General features: G+C 38.3%; 1 protein-coding gene across 1 annotated transcript in view; it reads right to left on the reverse strand.

Annotated features, from left to right (window-relative positions):
* PTPN20 (protein tyrosine phosphatase non-receptor type 20) overlaps positions 1-19,197 on the reverse strand; it is a 157,650-nt gene that overhangs the window by 17,064 nt on the left and 121,389 nt on the right. The window contains exon 7 of the mRNA XM_053663862.1: positions 1,637-1,971. Coding sequence (XP_053519837.1) covers positions 1,637-1,971 — 335 coding nt within the window. The remainder of the gene's footprint in view (positions 1-1,636; positions 1,972-19,197) is intronic.

A 19,197-nucleotide genomic window follows, 5' to 3' on the forward strand; every position in this document is an offset into this window, starting at 1 on the left:
TGGAAAAACTGAGGATGGGTTTCTAACTCTTCTGTTCCCCGCAATGCATCTTTTTCTCCTAAGTTTGAAATAGAAAACTCAAGTCTGAATCATTAGTACATGAATCTCAGTGATTAAAACAATACTTGAAAATCCTGTGAAGGCATGGAGTTTAGGATAACTCTCACCCTATCACATATTCCAGGGATTAAATCTCTCCTGCTACTGTTGACCATTAAGAGTCTGCAAAAAGGTGGGCCTCACTTCACTGCTTTCCTGACCCTATGCCATGAAGACAGAACCCCTGATGCAGATTCTCCAAACATGAATCACAAGGTTCTAAGGCTCGTGGGCCTCAGCCCAAAGGCTGCTGTCCTATACTGTCTTGCCAATACTCCATAAGTGGGCCCCAAAATTTGAGTCCTTGCAGAGAGATCATTCATCTGTGCCTCCCACCTGGCCTATATTCTCCAAGCATACTGTCCTGCTGCCATAGCATGTAGCACATGGCATTTGGAATTGATGTGCTTGGTGTCTTCCACACTAGACTGTAAGTACTCTAAGAGCTGAGACTGTATCTGTTTCATATCTCCAGCACCTGACATAATACCTGGTTAATAGGAAGGAATCATCAGGTATTAGGGAAATGGGGGATGAGGCAAATCCCCAGGTACACAGAACAAGCACAGTGCCCAGCACTCAGCCTGCAAGTTCTGTATCTATGTCAGCCATTATTCTTGACCTACCTACTCCTCAGTCTGGGCTCTGACCCTCCCCATACTCCTCAAGTTTATCTTTTCCCATCCTTTTCTACTCCTCTGTATCTTCGACTTCTCCCTTTTCACTCAGGTCCCCCATCCCACGGTAATCTCTTGGAAACCCCAATCATCTCCCTAAATATTTCTTCTATTTCCTTGCCTTGTCTCTCATAGGCACTTCACTCTCTGAGGGCCTCTCTGATCAGGGCTACCTGTTCTCTTTTGCCCAAGCACCACAGAGCACAGAGATTAGGTTACCTACTGCTTGCTGCTCACTCCTGTTTCCAGTGCACTATTTCTTCTCCTTAAATAAACTCCCTCTTCCTTCTGATTTTTATACCTCTTAGCTTCATCTACTTCCCCTTTCCATCTTTCTTATTTAGACAATTCTTAATCCAGATGTTACCTCCTCCAGCAAACCTTCCCCAAAACCCCAGGTAATGCTAAGTACTTCCCTTCCAAGCCCCCAAACCCTCCATACATACCTCAATATTACCACTGAGCTCAGTTCCTTGGAAGGAATTATTAGTGAATGTACCAAACTCTCCACTCAGTAAGCAGTAACAGTGCCTGGCACACTGATTAGTACAACTTAAGAATTTTACGCATATCTGTCTCACTTGGCAGAAGCAGCCAAAATACCTCCTGGGATTAGGTAACTTTCAATACTTGCTCTCCTTGCCCCATCTCCCCTTTTCAGTTTTTCCTCTCTCCAGCTGGAGTTTGGTTAAACACAAGAAGAAGTGGTGGTGTCTTAGTTTCTGGTACCAGAGAGAATTAAAAATAAGTTATTTAAAAAGTATTCCCAATCTATATCTTATCATATTCCTAACTTATTTTCCTGACACATGTGCTCATATAATGAAATATATACCTCATACTGATTTTAGAAAACTTACAGACTTCCTGACAACTTGAAGTATTCGAATGATGAAATATTGAAGTATCTGGTAGTTATCCAGGAAGATTCGACAGTTTTTCAATTCTAAAGGCTTCTTTTTGGAAATGGGCCAGTAACGGTGGCATTTGGTAATTCCATCTTCTATCTCTCTGGTTATCATGACAATAACATTAGAGTTATTTTCCAAAACCATTTGCCAAAAGTCATCTGTGGTATCTGGCAGTGGTCCTTGGGTAGCAATATAAAAATATTCTTCTCCAGAATTGGTTATTTTAATATAACTAGCATTAATGTAGTCCTTGTTTTCTCCAAGAGGAACACGTGTTGAATCATCTGTTACAAAAACAGAAACATACAACCAAATTTCCTGAAAACATTGCCTATAGATAAATCCATTTATATCTTTGACCACTAGAGGATGGCATAGGAGTCTCTTTTCAAAAGCATTATTTGAGTCCATAAATTTAAATTCTTCCTTCACCAAAACCTATTGGTATGATCTAAGAAATAAACATTTAGGGGAATTTTTATTCTAATCAATTTCTACTAAACAGAAAAGGATTCCACCAGTATCCAGACAGTTTGATAGACTTCTGTTAGAAATGGCACAGGGAGGATTATGTCAAAGGAGGTACCTACTAGTTTGCAGCTAAACACAGCAAAGAAGGAGCCCTCTGAAGGACCAAGTGAGTAACATTCTCCTACTAATCTGGAGCATCAAGGCCAAAGCAGCAGGGACCAGGGGGAAAAATACCAACAACTAAGAACTGAGATAGCTGATCAAATATACATACTAGGATTAATAGAATTCTATTAATGCCACACACATACAAGGCAACCATCTGTTATGTTGATCCTCAGCCTCCACCTGGTGAAGTGGCATATTAACCAAAGCAAAGATATGGGGAAAGAGTGCTATAAAGAGGATTTGCTCCAAGTAAAAGGAGAAATACCTAACACAAGTGTTACAACAAATATAAGAGGGGGAAAATCCAGTCACTTGACTCACTAATAAACCCCGCTGGCCTGGGTGCTCTTTCTTCACTGTATAGCAACATCTGGAGCTTTGGCTCTACCATTGTTCCTAGACAGAGAGAGCAAATGACCTCAGAAAAGGAGAGACCTTCCCTGCCATGTAGCTGTCACACCAGGAGCCTGTGCCTACTACACATGGATCACTTACCTATCAAATATGCTATGACCAAGATAATTGAAAAGGAGTTTACACAATATCTGACAGAACCCTCCTCAAATTCCAACATAAATAGCAGACACAAGCCATCACTTGTAAATATGAATAAATAGGAAGAACAATCACTATATATATATATATATATATATATATATATATATATATATATATATGGTATTTCACAAGAGGAAACCATTCTGCAGAATCATAGCAAATGTCTTCCTTTCTATAAGAGGAAGGGGTGCTTTAAAAACTCCTATTAATATTTTATATATAAATAACTTAAAAAAAAGAACTTATACAATTCAACACCAAATAAAGAAAAACAACATAAAAAACACCCAAATGACTCAATTTAAAAATGGGAAAGGATCTACATAGACACTTCTCCAAAGAAGACATAGAGAGGGCCCACAGAATTTGAAAAAGTGCTCAATGTCACTAATCATCAGAGAAATGCAAATTAAAACTACAATGACATACCACCTCATACCTGTCAGAATGGCTACCATCAGTAAGTCAACAAACAAGTGTTGGTGAAGATGTGAAGAAAAGGGAACCGTCATGTACTGTTGGTAAAAATGCAGATTTGTAGAGCCATATAGGAAACAGTATGAAGTTTCCTGAAAATTTTTTAATGGAACAGGCTTTTGACCCAGTGATCCCACTTCTGGGAATATAAGCTAAGAAACCCAAAACACTAATTTAAAATAATATATGCACCCCTATGTTCATTGCCACATTATTTACAATAGTCAAGATCTGGAAGCAGCCCAACTGTCTATCAGTAGATGAGTGAATAAAAACACTATGGTGCATTTACCCAATGGAACACTGTTCTGCCATGAAAAAGAAGAAAGCCTTTCCTTTTGTGATAGCACTGATGGACCTGAAGATTATGAATCTAAGTGAAATAAATAAGTCAGAGAAAGAAAAATACCACATGATTTTACTTATATGTGGAAAATAATAAACAACATAAACTGATAAACAAAATAGAAACAGAGGCATAAAACAGACTAACAGCTGTCATAGGGGTATGAGTTTGGAGGATTTGATGAAAGAAAATAAAGAGATTGAGCAAAATCAAAACAAAACAAAACATACAATGAGGTCTTTCCAGAAGGTACCCAGCCATGTAATATGAAAAATAGAGACATTTACTGAAGAAGATACAAGATACAAACATATTGTACAAAGGACAAGGATGCCTCAGTCCCCTTCAAAGTAGGCACCTTGGGACCTCGCACACCCAAATCACCATCAGCTTCCCCTTTGTATTTTCCTGAATCTCATTCAAGGTCCGAAATCTCTTCCCTTTCAAAGGTGGTTGTAGTTGGGAAAAGCCAAAAGTCTCAGGACACCAAATCTGGGCTGTAGTGGGGCTGAGTCAACTGGGTAATTTGATGTTTTACAAAAAAACTCTGCAGGAGACATGATACATGAGTGAGTGCATTGTTGTGATGAAGCTGCCAATCACCAGTTGCCCATAGCTTTAGACTTCTGAATCACCCAAATAGTTTACATGGAGAAATGTTCAAGCTTAATGCAAAATTTGATGCAGATTTGTTGTTCTACTCGCTCAGTCATTTGAATGTGACAGCCACAGAGTACACATGCTCACTCAACATTGTCTACCAACCTCAATGAATAGTATAGTGAAGTCATCATTGTTCATGCATACATATTCCAGTCTGCTCTCCTTGGCTTCCAGATTACATTGTTATCATACAAACCAAGAATGTGGATGAAAAGAGACTTTGCTTTGGATGATGGGTACATGATGCAATATGCAGATGATGTTTTTGTTAAGTTGTTTGCTTGAAATCTATATGGTTTTGTGGACCAATCTCATCCCAATAAATTCAATGAAAATAAATAAGAACTCCTATTTGCATTTTAAATGAAATCCAAGAGAATATTGTGTTATCATTTAAAAGGATATCTGTTTATTTACATAAATATGCTACACTTTAAAATTTTAAAGGAGGCGATAAGAGAATTAGTGAGATCTTTCACTATATATGTACATATATATATACACACACATACACATGCATCATATATAAAAATACAATAAACAAAAAAAAACCCTAGCAAGCATTCATCAAAATGCTAACAGTGGGCATTCCATTATTTATTTTTTTAGAATAAATATGAACTACTTCATGACAGAAAAGCATTTTTTAATTTTCAAAATGGAGATTAAATCTGGAAAAATTAAATAATCCAAAATAATAAGAGCTTGTTTTTAGATAAAAAACACAATTACTGAGAGGGTGATGGTGGGGTAAGAAAACTCCATTGTTTCTCCTCTTAAAATGACAAGTAAGACAATTACAACTCAACAAAGGACCCCCTGCTAAACACACAAAGATGTCAAAAAGATCTATCCATCAGAATGGAACTGGAAAGCATTATAACTAAGTGAAATAAGACAGGTGGTGAAAGACAAATACCATATGATCTCACCTTTAAGTGGAACATAATCAACAAAACAAACAAGCAAGCAAAATATAACCAGAGACATTGAAATTAAGAACAATCTGACAGTAACCAGAGGGGAGCTGGGGGGGGGGGATAATGGGGGAAAGGTGGGAAGGGTTTTCTGGAACAACTATAAAGGACTCATGGACAAAACCAAGGGGGAGAATCAGGGGAGGGAGGTGAGGATGGCTGGAGTGGCTGGGGGTGGGGCAGAGTGGGGGGGGCGGTGAATGCAGACAGCTGTTCTTGAACAACAATAAAACAATTTAAAAAAGAAAAAAGAATATCTGAAGGTGGGCAGATTTGAATGAGCAGCAGAGGCTGACAGGAAGAAGGATTAGGACAGTAACTGCAGATGCAGTTCACAGAGGCTCCAGTGAGGGCAGCAGTGGAGGAATCTGGCTGCCATATTCACATTTGAGCCTGGAGAGAAAGAGAGGCAGAGTCAGTGGTTCCTGAGAAAAGGCAAAGTGGTTCCTTTTGAAAAGGCAAAGTGGTTTCTGAGAAAAGGAAAAATGGTTCCTTTCCCCTCTCCCCATTGCAGCAGATTCCCCCCTCCCCCAGAGATGGCTGGGAAGCTATCTCTTAAAACAATAGAGCAATTCTGACAGCCATTACAGCAAGAGGGGTAGAGACACACTTGCCTCCATAGCATCGTGACAGCCCAGTAAATAAAACTAAGAGGCCTTCTACAGGGCACTGGTGCCCACAGCTGTTGCTGGCAGTGGGGTGGGGCTGCCTGAATTGCACCGTGCTTCCCTAAAAGAGCCAGGTAGAGATCACTGAGATGCCTTAAATTGTACATTGAGGCTGTGAAATCATGAACTTACCCCCATCCTTCAGACCATCTCATCCTGGCAGAGAGCAGTAGAGACAGTGGAGATGCTTTCAGAAACACAGCAGAGGCAGACCACTAATAAGAAGGATGTAGTGCTGAGAGCTCATAAAACCAGTTTTCTGCCACCCAGCACATACCTCCACCACGGTGGTAGTGTACCTTAAACAAGGTGAGCTGCTTACACAAAGAACATCCAGCATCTCAGTGGACACACAGCATTTTTCTTAACCAAAGTGATATAGCTCCACCTCAGCCCCAGAGGTGCAAATAGTGCAGTGAGAGAAAACAAAACTTGTGCTAACATCATCTACTGAAAAATGAAAGAAAAAAGTAGCCTATGTCTTAACCTGCTGAATTATTGAGAGCAAAACAGTATTTAAAGAAGAAAAGAGAGGTCACTACCCCAAGTGCCCAGGCAGAGAAACAATCTATCAAATACCATAAGCAACCAAGTTAACATGGAAGCACAGAAAGAAATGAATTCTCTAGAAACCAAATCCAAAGTTACAGAAGACTGTCACTTAAATCACAGATTTTAAGATTGCAATTATGAAGACATTCAATGAGGTAAAAGAGTACTTAGAAAAAAAGTTCAATGATCTCAGGAAGAAAATTAATGAATAAATGCTGTGCTTTACACCAAAGAGACTGAAAGTATAAAAAAACTCTGGCCCTGGATGGTATAGCTCAGTGGATTGAGTGCGGGCCTGCGAACCAGATGATCACGGTTTGATTCTCTGTCAGGGCACATGCCTGGGTTGCAGGCCAGTTCCCAACAGGGGAGGCATGAGAGGCAACCATACACTGATATTTCTCTCCTGTCCTTCCCTTCTCCTCTAAAGATAAATAAATAAAAGCTAAAAAAAAAAGAATGGATCAATAAAAAAAATTCTGGAGTTGAAGAACACAGTAAATAAGATGAGGACTGCATCTGAAAGCATTTGAAACACCAAACAAGGTGAAAAAAGGATTAGCTCGAAGATAGTCATGACCCATGACTATCTGACTCCATTACAAAGAGCAACATAAGCATAATAGATATAGCAGAAGAAGAGATGGGGGTAGGAAACAAGAGCAAATAGTCATGCAAGTCATTGAGATCTTCCCAAACCTATGAAAAGGTTGGATCCTGGAATTCAAGAAGCTAACAGGAAACCTACTTATCTCAATGCAAAAGACCTCCAAGACACATTATATTAAAACTATCAAAAGTTAGTGGAAAAGAATGTTCAAAGCAGCAAGAGGCAGGGAACAAGACTGTAACTTACAAAGGAAACTGCATTAGATTATCACTAGCTTTTTCAGGAAAAACCTTACAAGCCAGTAGGCAGTGGAATTAAATATTCAAACTATTGAAAGAGGGAAACTACCAGCCAAATAGAATATATCCAGCAATATTATCCTTTAGATATGAAGGAGGAAGGAACTTTCCCCAAAAAAATAGGAGCTGAGGAATTTCTTCTAATGCAAGACCTGGAATTCTGGAACAAAAAGACAATTCTGGAACAAAAAGACAAAAGTATACAAAACTTTCATATGACAGAGAGACCAAAGCAGGAAAATGAAGCTTTTTTTTTTTTCAGAATAGGGTATTAACTATAGCATGGAGGTTAAAGGAGAAAAAAGAAGTTTTTAAAAAGGCTATAACATTTGAAATTTGGAAACAAACACACAACAACGAAAAGGCTAATTTGTGACAACAAAACTATAAAAGGGGAGGAGAAAAATAACTGAACTTGCACAGGTGAATAGAAATGAAAAGTAATCAAAAGAAAAAGGACTATTGTATGTATGAAACATTTTTTACATAAGACTACTGGTAACCACAGAACCAAAATACTATTAGAAACAATAAAAAGTATAGTAAAGATGTAGGATACAAAATCAATATACAAAATCTATTGCGTTCCTATATACTAACAACAAAATATCAGAAAAAGAAACAAATAAAACAATCCCATTTACAACTGCAATACAAAAGATATACCTAGGAATAGACTTAATAAAGGAGGTGAAGAACCTGTACACTGAAAACAAGATATTGTTTAAAAATGAGGAAGATACAGGGTATGTTCATTAATTACAAGAATTAATATTTTTTAAATGGCCATATTACTGAAAATAATATACAGACTTAATGCAATCTCCAGCCAAATTCTATGACATTTTCCACAAAAATAAAACAAAACAAATCTCAAACTTATATGGAGCCACAAAGACCCCAAATAGCCAAAGCAATCCTGAGGGAAAAATTAAAAAGCCTGAGGTGTCACACTCCCTAACTTCTTATTATACTACAAAGCTACAATAATCAAAACAGTATGTACTGGAAGAAAAAGAGACACACAGACCTATGGAACAGAACTGAGAGCCCAGAAACATGGGAAACTAACTTTCAACAAAGGTATCAAAAACATACAACAGGAAAAGGAAAGTGTTTCCAATAAATGGTGTGGGGAAAACTAGAAAGCCACATGTAAAAGAATGAAACTAGACTGCTATCTGATACCACACACAAAAATTAACTCAAAATGGATTAAAGACCTTAAACAATAAAATACATAGAAGAAAACATAGGCACTAAACTTATCCACCTGGAATACAGATGGTTTTTTGTGAACTTGACCCCAAAGGCAAAGGAAATTAAAAATGAATGAGACTACATCAAACTAAAAAGCTTCTGCACAGCAAAAGAAACTATCATCAAAACAAAAAGGCAATCAACCAAATGGGAGAAGATATTTGCAAATGATATATCTGATAAGGGGCTAATATTAAAAATACATAAATAACTCATACAACCCTACAATAAAAGAGCAAACAATCTGATTAAAAAATAGGCACTGGAAAGCATTATGCTGAGTGAAATAGGCCAGGTATTGAAGGACAAATACCATATGATCTCACCTTTGACAGGAAGCTAAAGAATAAAACAAACAAGCAAACAGAATAAAAGCAAAGACACTGAAATAGAGAACAAGTGGGCAGCGACCAGAGGGGAAAGGGAAGGGAACTTAAGGGGAAAAAGGGGGATGGATTTTGAGGAACAAGTATGAAAGACACAGAGATGAGGACTGTGGTGGGGGGAATGGGAGGGAGAGGGGAGACTGGGCAGGGGGGTGGGGTGGGATGGGAGAAATAGATAAAAAAAAATGTACTTGAAAAGTAACTAAATAAAATTTAATTTAAAAAAATAGGCAGAGGACATGAATACTTCCTTTTCCCAGGAATACATACAGATGGTCAACAAACATAGGAAAAGATGCTCAATGTCATTAGTTATAAGGGAGATGCACATTAAAACTGCAATGAGATACCACCTCACACCTGTTAGAATGTCTATTACCATTAAGACAAAGTATAACAAGTGTTGGAGAGAATGTGGAAAAAAGAGAACCCTCGCATGCTGCTAGTTGGAATGTAAATGTAAACTGGTACAGCTACTATAGAAAACAGTATGGAAATTCCTAAAAAAATTAATAATAGAACTATCATATGACCCACAATCCCTCTTCTGGGTACTACCTGAAAATTTTGAAAACACTTATTCATAAAGATATGTGTGTGCGTGTGTGTGTGTGTGTGTGTGTATTTATGTTCACTGCAACATTACTCATAATAGCCAACACATGGAAAAAACCAAGTATCTTTCAACAGATGACTGGATATGGTACATATATGATGCCTGCCCAGGAAAAGCCCAACCATTGTTAATATAATGAGAATGATATGCATGACAACAATGCAAAGTGACAGCTAAGGACAGTGGACTGGAATGTGAATGCACAAGCAATGATGACTTCACTATGCTAGTCAGTGGGGGTGGTTGATGCCATTGAGTGAGCATGTGTACTGTGTGGCTGTGGCATTCAAAATGACTGAATAGTGACTTCTGCCAAGATGGAGGTGTAGGTGGAACCACCTTGCCTCTGTGCACAACCAAATCTAAGAACAACTATTTTTAACAACAATAAACACAACCAAACCACACAGAAAATCGACAATATGGAGTCCGAAGACAACGAAATGCTCAGCTAAACCGGTAAGAGGAGCGAAGCCAGCAGCGGAGCAGGTTGGCAAGAAAAAAATCCCCGAACGGGTGGTGCGCGGTGTGCGAGCAGCCGAAGGCGCAGATCTCGGGCTAGCTACGGGAGCACACAGGGAAGAGGTGCTGCGGACTGTCTGCGGTTGGTCGCGCATCTGCGTGCGGATAAACCAGTGAGGAGGGGAGCCTGCACGGGGCAGCAGGCTCGTGCAATTCCAATCGGATAAACAGGCCCAGGGCGAGTGGTGTGACTGGACAGACTGAGCTAGCAGAGAGGACCGCCATTGCTCCCTCTCTGACTACACCCCCACACACGGCGTCACAAACCAGCGGCCTGGGTCGCCCCGTCCTGGTAAACAACTAAGGCTTTGCTCCGCTTACTTAACAGCACGAATAGACCAAAAATGGCTCTAGGACAACTCAGAGCCCCAGAACCGATAGATCTAAGCGATGAAGAAATAGCCAGTCTTTCAGATGCACAGTTCAAAACACTGGTTATCAGGATCCTTACAGAATTGGTTGATTTTAGTCACAAATTAGAAAAACATATGGAAGCTAAACTAATTGAAATGAATGGTAATTACAAAGGAAACCAATAGTAATGGAAAGGAGATTGGGACTCAAATCAAGGGAGTGGACCAGAAGCAAGAAAAAAATGATCAAACAGAAAAGAATGAAGAAATAAGAATTCAGAAAAATGAGGAGAAGCTTAGGAACCTCCAGGACATCTTTAAACGTTCCAACATTCGAATTATAGGGGTACCAGAAGGGGAAGAGTCACGAGTGGAAACCTTATTTGAACAAATAATAAAAGAGAACTTCCCCATTGTGGCAGAGGAAATAGACTTCCAGGAAATCCAGGAAGCTCAGAGAGTCCCAAAGAAGTTGGACCCAAGAAGGAACACACCAAGACACATCATCATTACATTAGCCAAGATTAAAATGAAGGAGAGAATCCTAGAAGCAGCAAGAGCTAAGGGGACAGTCACCTACAAAGGAGTTCCCATCAGACTGTCAGCTGATTTCTCAAAAGAGACCTTACAGGCAAGAAGGGGCTGGAAAGAGGTATTTCAATTCATGAAAACCAAAGACCTACAACCAAGATTGCTCTACCCAGCAAAGTTTTCATTTAGAATGGAAGGACAGATAAAGTGCTTCTCAGATAAGACCAAATTCAAGGAGTTCATCATCACCAAGCCCTTATTATATGAAATGTTAAAGGGACTTACCTAAGAAAAAGAAGATAAAAAAGATGAACAGTGAAAGGACAGCAAACTCACAGTTAGTAACAACCACACCTAAAACAAAAGCAAACTAAGAGGACAGCTAGATCAGGAGCGGAACCATAGAAATGAAGATCACATGGAGGGTTAGCAACAGGGGAGTGGGAGGAGGAGAAGGGGGGAGAAGGCACAGAAAATAAGTAGCATAGACAGTAGATAGAAAAGAGATAGGGGGAGGGTAAGAATAGTAGGGGAAATACAGAATCTAAAGAATTTGAGACATGTGTTCATGAACTAAAGGGGGAAATGGTGGGGGAGGGGTATGCAGGGTAGAGGGGAATGGAGGGGGGGAATAGAACAAATGTAATGGCATAATCAATAAAAAAGTTTAAAAAAAATGACTGAATAAGTAGAACATCAAATCTGCATCAAGTTTTGCACTGAGCATGAACATTCTTCTGTGGGAACTATTCAGATGATTCAGAAGGCCACAGCTACAGGCAACTGGTGATTTGCCTTGCTATGTACAATCTTTCTTGTGTCTTGTATCTTCTTCAATAAATGTCTCTATCATAGTATGTGGCTGGATACCTTCTGGACAGACCTTGTAAACAATGGCATACTACTCAGTCATAAAAGTATGAAATATTACCATGTGCAACAATATGGAAAAATCTTGAGAGTATTATGGTAAGTGAAATAAGTCAGATGTAAAAGGACAAGAACCATATAATATCACTAATGTAGGATATAAAACAAAAAGCAATAAATGAATAAACAAAGCAAACTCATAGGTGTAAAGAAGAGATTTGTTGATTAGCAGATATAAAGAGTGATGGGAGGAGGGCAGATAGTGTAAAATGAATCAAATATATGATGATGGAACAAGACTACACATCCAGTAATGAACACACAGAGATGTCATATCATGAAGTTGCACACATGAAATTTATATAATGTTATTAACCAATGTTACCCTAATAAATTTAACAAAAATAAAATTAAGGAAAACAGCCTAACTCAATTATAACCCTTAAAATTTTTAAGTTAGAAGTGAACAGAAAAACAAATTAGTGATTTAGAAAATGGCTTAAGGAATTTTCCCAGAACTTGGAAAAATGATGGAAAAATAATAATAATCACTAAAATGCAAGGAGGCAGAACATGTAAAGGAAACATGTAAAATGAATTTCAGAAGAAAAGTATAAAACACATAGCAGGAAATAAGTAACTCAAGTGATCATAGGAAAAAAGAAGGGATAGTAATAGAATAGATAGTAAAAGAAGGAATTAACACCAGGTCCAAGCAGCATGGTATATACTCTATATGCATCATCTCAATTCAAACCTTCAAAATAAATATGTAAATAAAAAACCTCCATATAATCTTTTGAAGAAGGCACATTATTATTCATGCTTTTCAGATGAGGAGCCTATAACTCAAAGTGGCTAAGTAATTTGTTTCATATTACACAATTCTCCTAGACTCCACAGTCCACAAATAATTCCATGATCTGCTGCCCTTCAAGTAAGACTCAAACTTGCAGATGGAAGTTTATCCTTCCAAACTTGCAGATGGAATGTCATATGACACTAGGCCTCACCTAGTGTCAGATGACATTATTGAAGAGAACCACTAAAACCTTGACATTAGCAGAGCATAAAGTTAGAGAAAGAAAGCAAAAACTGTGCTAATGGATCACTGCAGGTAAAATAGAGTTACACTACTCACATTTCCAGCCCTGGATTACTGGATCCTGGCTATAGCAGAAATCGTACCATATATTGGACACCAATTTGAAGTATACTCATATACAACTTCCTAGAGAACATTTCCTCAGGCCTGTGAGGCACAGCCACTGTAACTGAGTCTTCAAAAGGCCATTCAACCATTATATCAGGCCAGCTGCTTCAGGATAATGTGGAATACGGTAATCCTAGTGACTTGTATGAGCATGAGCCTACTGCCACAAATCATTTGCCTCAAAGTGAGTTCCCTGTGCTGTGTGGAATACCATAACAGTGGGTAAAGCCTTCTGTAGGTCCATGGATGGCAGATTTGGTGGAAGCATTGTATCCAAGGAAGGCAAATCTATACTCATTGTGTATTCTAGTATGAATAAAGCACTGTTCCTTCTATGACAGAAGCAGTCCAATGTAATCAAGCTGCCATCAGAAAGCTGGCAGTGACCTCAGAAAATTCTGCCCTACTGGGGCCTCAGTGTAGGTCTCTGCTGCTGGCAGATTGGGCACTCAGCAGAGGCCACAGCAAGGTCAGTCTTGGTGAGTGAAAGTCAATGCTGCTGATCCCATGCATAACCTCTATTCCTACCAGCATGTCTATTTTGTTCCTGGGTCCCTGGGCACTGGCAGGAGTGGCCAGGAAAGAGGCTGACTGATAACCACAGAATAGACTATGTTCACTTACTGCAATCCTTTATATAAAGCACCCTTCAGTGAACATTTTCATGGACATAAATATCTTCATTTTTTTGGCCCATTCATTGAGGTCTAGCCACATACCTCTTCCCCAGACCACCTTGTAACCAATTTTTCAGTTACGTTCCTTCCAAATCCCTGACCATCCAGCTAAGCCATTGGCTGCAGCCCATGAATTGCTACAGATTTGACCTCTGGTCATCTCTCCTTTATTCAAAGTGAAAAGAATACCAAGTACACTGCTTAAAGTCCTACCAACTGGGAGGATTTCCTTTCATCACTGTCTTTAAGAGATGTCCCACAAAAGGGACCATTGTGCTGCTGCTGGCTACTTCCAGGTGGTGCCTCCATAACGTGTAGAATCATCTGTGAATGAAGACCCAGTTTTCTCTCCTTCAGTTAAATGATCATTAGGAATGCCTCATAAGGCCATAGAAAGAGGCTAGGAAGAAGAAGGTGATATGGCAAGAGAGGGACCACGGGCATTTGGCTGCTTTATGTAACTTCCATGTGCCTTCATGGCCTGCTCAAGCCTGACCTTCTATATACCACTTCCACTAGAGGATGGAGTGCTGCTATGCAAGCATACCTTTCTGGCATGATGGCCCATGGGTAAGTGTTTAGTACTTAGTAAGGCCCAGTAGTAGGTAAAAAGCTGTTTCTCAAAAGAAAAGTAGTTGTAAGCAGATATTGGTAGGGCTTTGCTCCAAAATCCCTTGGGTCTGAGCTCAGGGGCTACATATAGAAGCTGGCAAAGGCTCCAAACAGTATCCCTACTTTCCACTGGCATTGCATCTGCTGGATTATATGGTGCATGTGGCAGAGAAGCTTGCACATGGACCTGTTGCAGGGCCTTCCATTGTTCTGAGCCCCATTCAGAATAGTAGCTCTTCAAGTCTGTTAGTATATGAGCCAGAGTATCACACCAAATGAGGAATATGTTGCTTCCAAAGTCCAAAGAAGTCCACTAGGAACTGTGTCTCTTTTGGCTATAGGAGGGGTCAGAGGCAACTTCTTATCCTTCACCTTAAGAAAAGATTATTTTGGCATGCCCCTCATACCACTGGATCTCTAGATACTTCACCAAAGTAGAAGGCCACTGAATTTTTGTTGCATTCACTTCCCACTCTCTGATATACAAAGGTCTTACCGGTAAGTCTAAAAGTACAGTCATGTGCTACATAAAGACATTTCAGTCAACAATGAACCACATATATGACAAATATCTCATAAGATTATAATGAAGCCAAAAAATTCCTATTACCCAGTGACATGGTAGCCATCTCTGCTAACATTGTAGCATAACACATTACTCATGTTTGTGATGATGCTGGCATTAACCAACCTACTGAGCTGCCAGACATATAAAATACCACATACCATATTTTTACTGTACCTTCACTATGTTTAGGAATGTTTAGACACACTAACATTTACCATTGTGCTACAATTGCCTACAGTGTTCAGTACAGTTTGGTAGCCTGGAAGCAATAGATTGGTACAGGTTGGTAGCCTGGAAGAAATAGGCTATACCATATAGCCTAGGTATGTAGTAAGCCACACCATCTTACACATTGTGTAAGTGTACTCTGAGATGTTTGCACAGTAATGAAATTGCCTAATAACACATTTCTCAGAACATATCCCTGTCATTAAGGAACATATGACTGTAGTTCCTTGCAATTTCTTGCTCTCTAGGTTCAGTCAGCATAATGTCATCAATATAATAGACCAATGTGATGTCTTAAGTAAGAGGAAAGGTGATCAAGATCCCCTGAACTACAGAATAGAGCTGAAAAGTTGATATACCCAAGGTAGGCTTCTGGTAGTATTTACTAACTGGGATGGGAAAGAAAGCATTTTCCCAGTCCATAGGTACATACCAAGTACCAAGGAATGTGTATGCAATCGTGTCTGGTACAGTAGCTGTAATTAGAATTGCTGTCTGCTTAAGCTTAAAATCATCTGCTGTCATCCTCCAAGATCCATCTGGTTTCTGAACAGGTCAAATAGGTGAGTTGAATGGTAATATAATGGGAATCACTACCCCTGCATCTTTAAGCAATGGTGTAACTAACCTTTCCGCATTCTTTCTAGGAATGCGGTATTTCTTTTAGCTTACTATTTTTCTTTCTGGAAGCATATCTAGTAGCTTTCAGTTGGCCTTCTGCACTATAATATCCCTCACTCTACTGGTTAAGGAACTAATGTGGGGATCCTTACAACTGCTAAGTATTTCTATTACAATTATGCATTCCCCCCCTGGGGAAATAACTATAATGGTTCGGTACCTACTAAATCCACTGTAAAATGGACCTAAGATAAAATTTCACTGCTAATTGGACCTCCATTAGCATCGCTCTAATTGGTAGGCCACAGTGATGTTTTGGGTCTCCTGGAATTAGTGTCGGATCAGTGCTAGTGTCAGCAGTATTGACAAAGAAGACTCTCCAGAGTTTAGGGTTTAATGTGCTCATCTTCATCAGGATCTTCCCACATGTTTCCATTCCAAATTTCAGGATCTCATACCTTCTCCACTGGTACCATAACCTTAACAGGAAACACCCTGTAAGGTTAGGAATTCACTTTGCATTGTAATTCAGCTATTTGCAAGATGAGTCTCTGGGTACGATTTTCAGCAGTCCCAACTCCATGGCTACAGGAGATAAGCATTTCTTTCAGGGAAGACATAAAATCTTTTAGGTCACTTATGTGATGCCTGAGCTGAAAATTCAAATCCCTGAAATCATTTTTTTCTTTCCCCACTTTGTCTAGCACAATTAGGAGCAAATAGCTAATTTCATTATATTTGTTAGTCTGACAAAACTGTTCTAATGTATCAAATACACAGTAATACAGAACCTTGCTTCTTACAAGTATTTGAGTATGAATATAAAGCAGTGAGATTTTGTGTCACTTCACAACATGGATTACCAGTGCTCTCTTTACAAGCTGAAAATAGTCACTAATGCCTTTATATATTTTCAAATTAGGGAATAAATTAATAAAAGTCATCTTTAAGATACTGTAGGACTTCAGTAGATGATAAGAACCCCTCTTGATTCCAATATTTGTATTTGTCAGTGTTCTATAGAGAAATAGAATCAACAGTCTATATGTAGACAGTGAAAATTTTATTTTAAGAAATCAGCTCACATGACTGTGGGGCTAGAGAGTCTGAAATCTGCAGGGCAGGCTGTCAGGCTGAAGATTCAGGAAGAGCTGATGTTGCAGCCTTGAGTCTGAAAGGCAATTTGGAGGCAGAATGACTTTTTCCTCTGGGGGATGTCAATCTTTTTCTCTCAATACTTTTAACTGAATGAAGAAAGTTCATCCATATATGAAGGGCAACCTGCTTTATTAAAAGTATAATGATTTAGAGACCCAAGATGGCAGAGGAGTGAGTGGAAGCTAAAAAAACTAGAGAGAGTTGCATACAGAGTTTGAGACTATATCAACTATTTAGCCCATCTCTAACCAAACAACTAATGAATCAGAACAAAGACCTCAAATGAAGGAAACATGGAAAGAAAGGAAAATGGTAGGAAACAAGACTCGCAAAACAGTTTTTGGATGAGAATTTAAGTGCTAAAAATGATTTCTTGAAAGCATAAAACATAGGAAGACCTATTAATAGTCTGGAAAAATAATTAATACAGGGAAGCCTATTGATTAATGGTTAAGCATAGGTTTAAATTACAGATCTATCTTCTATTTGCAGTATGACTGTGGGGAAAGTAATTAGTCTGTTTTAGCCATTTTGTAAAATGAAGATATTAAGAGTACCAACATCATAGAGTTGTGGTGAGGATTAAATGAGTTACCACCTATGTGGGATTTAGATCAGTGCTGAGCACATATAAACATATTATTACTACTATTATTATTGCTGCTATTATTGGTGGTGATATTAATAGAAACAAACATTAACAATCACTAAAGTATGAATCCTTGTTGAATCTCTCCCTTAGAGAACTGGTATTTTCCCAGCTATTATATTATAATGATAAACTGTGCAAAATATAAAAGGTATATTTTTTACACTCAGTCACAAACCACACTTTTAAACAAATTACTGAGGTATAATTGACCTACACAAAAGCATCACTACAGTAAAAGTAATTTAACATTTCCATCACTACTACAATGTTCTTATGTCCCTCATATCCTCTTATTTCCTCTGTGCTCATGCATCCCTGAAGTCTTTTGAGTATCTTAATCTCATCTTCTTATAAGGACACCAATTGTGTTGAACTAGGGTCTATCCTAGTGGCCTCATTTTAACTTAATTACCCCTTTAAAGGCCCTTTCTCCAAGCACAGTCACATTCTGAGGTCCTGGGGGTTAGGACTTTAACATACAAATTTGGAGGAACTCAATTCAGCCTATAATGTGCAGTATATACTCTTTTAATTGGCTTTTTTCACTCCACATAATTATTTTGACTATATGCAGCATTATTTAATGTTGTTGAATATTTCATTAGTTTGCATTTTCTTTTTTGCTGGACAGTATTCCATTGTATGAGCATATCACATTTGTTTATGTACTCTATTGATGAACATCTGCTTGTTGTCAGTTTTTGGCTATAGAAAATATAACTGATATGAGCATTTGTGTTCAAGTCTTTATGAAGACATATGATTCTATTTCTCTTAAGAAAATACATAGGAGTAGACCTGTGGATCCATATGGTAGGTAGATGGCTAACTTTACAAGAAATTGTTAAGCTCTTCATTGTAGTGGATGGGAAAAAATATATTACTATACTTTTCACTTTCATTTTCTTAATGATTAATGATGTTGAACATCTTTTCACATATTTGTCACCTGTATACCTTCTTCAGAGAAGCAATTGATCAAATAGTTTGCTGACTTATTCTTGGCTCATTTGTCCTCTTATCAAGTTATAGGAATTCATTATTTATTCTAAATATAAGTCCTGTGTCAAATAAATGTTTATGATGTATTCTTCTCCAAGTCTGTTGCATGCCTTCTTATTTTATAACAGTGTACTTTGAAGGCCAATATATTTTTTTAATTTGATGAAGTTCAACTTGGTTTTTTTTTATAGTTCAGGATTTCTGTTAGAAACTCAATTTAGAAATTCTATTTAGAAACTCTATTTAGAAATCCTATTTAGAAAACTTTGCCAAACCCAAAGACACTAAACTTTTCTGTTAGGTTTTCTTTAGAAGTACTATGGCTTTAATGCTTACATTCAGGCTTATAATCTATTTTGAATCTTTATAGACAGTAGGGGTCATAGTTTATTTTCTGGTACAAGAATATGCAGTTATCCAGAACCAATTATGGAAAGATTATCATTTGCTTC

The sequence above is a fragment of the Artibeus jamaicensis genome, unplaced genomic scaffold, assembly GCF_021234435.1.
Source record: "Artibeus jamaicensis isolate MK-2021 breed Jamaican fruit bat unplaced genomic scaffold, CSHL_Jam_final contig_332, whole genome shotgun sequence".
Classification (NCBI taxonomy): domain Eukaryota; kingdom Metazoa; phylum Chordata; class Mammalia; order Chiroptera; family Phyllostomidae; genus Artibeus; species Artibeus jamaicensis.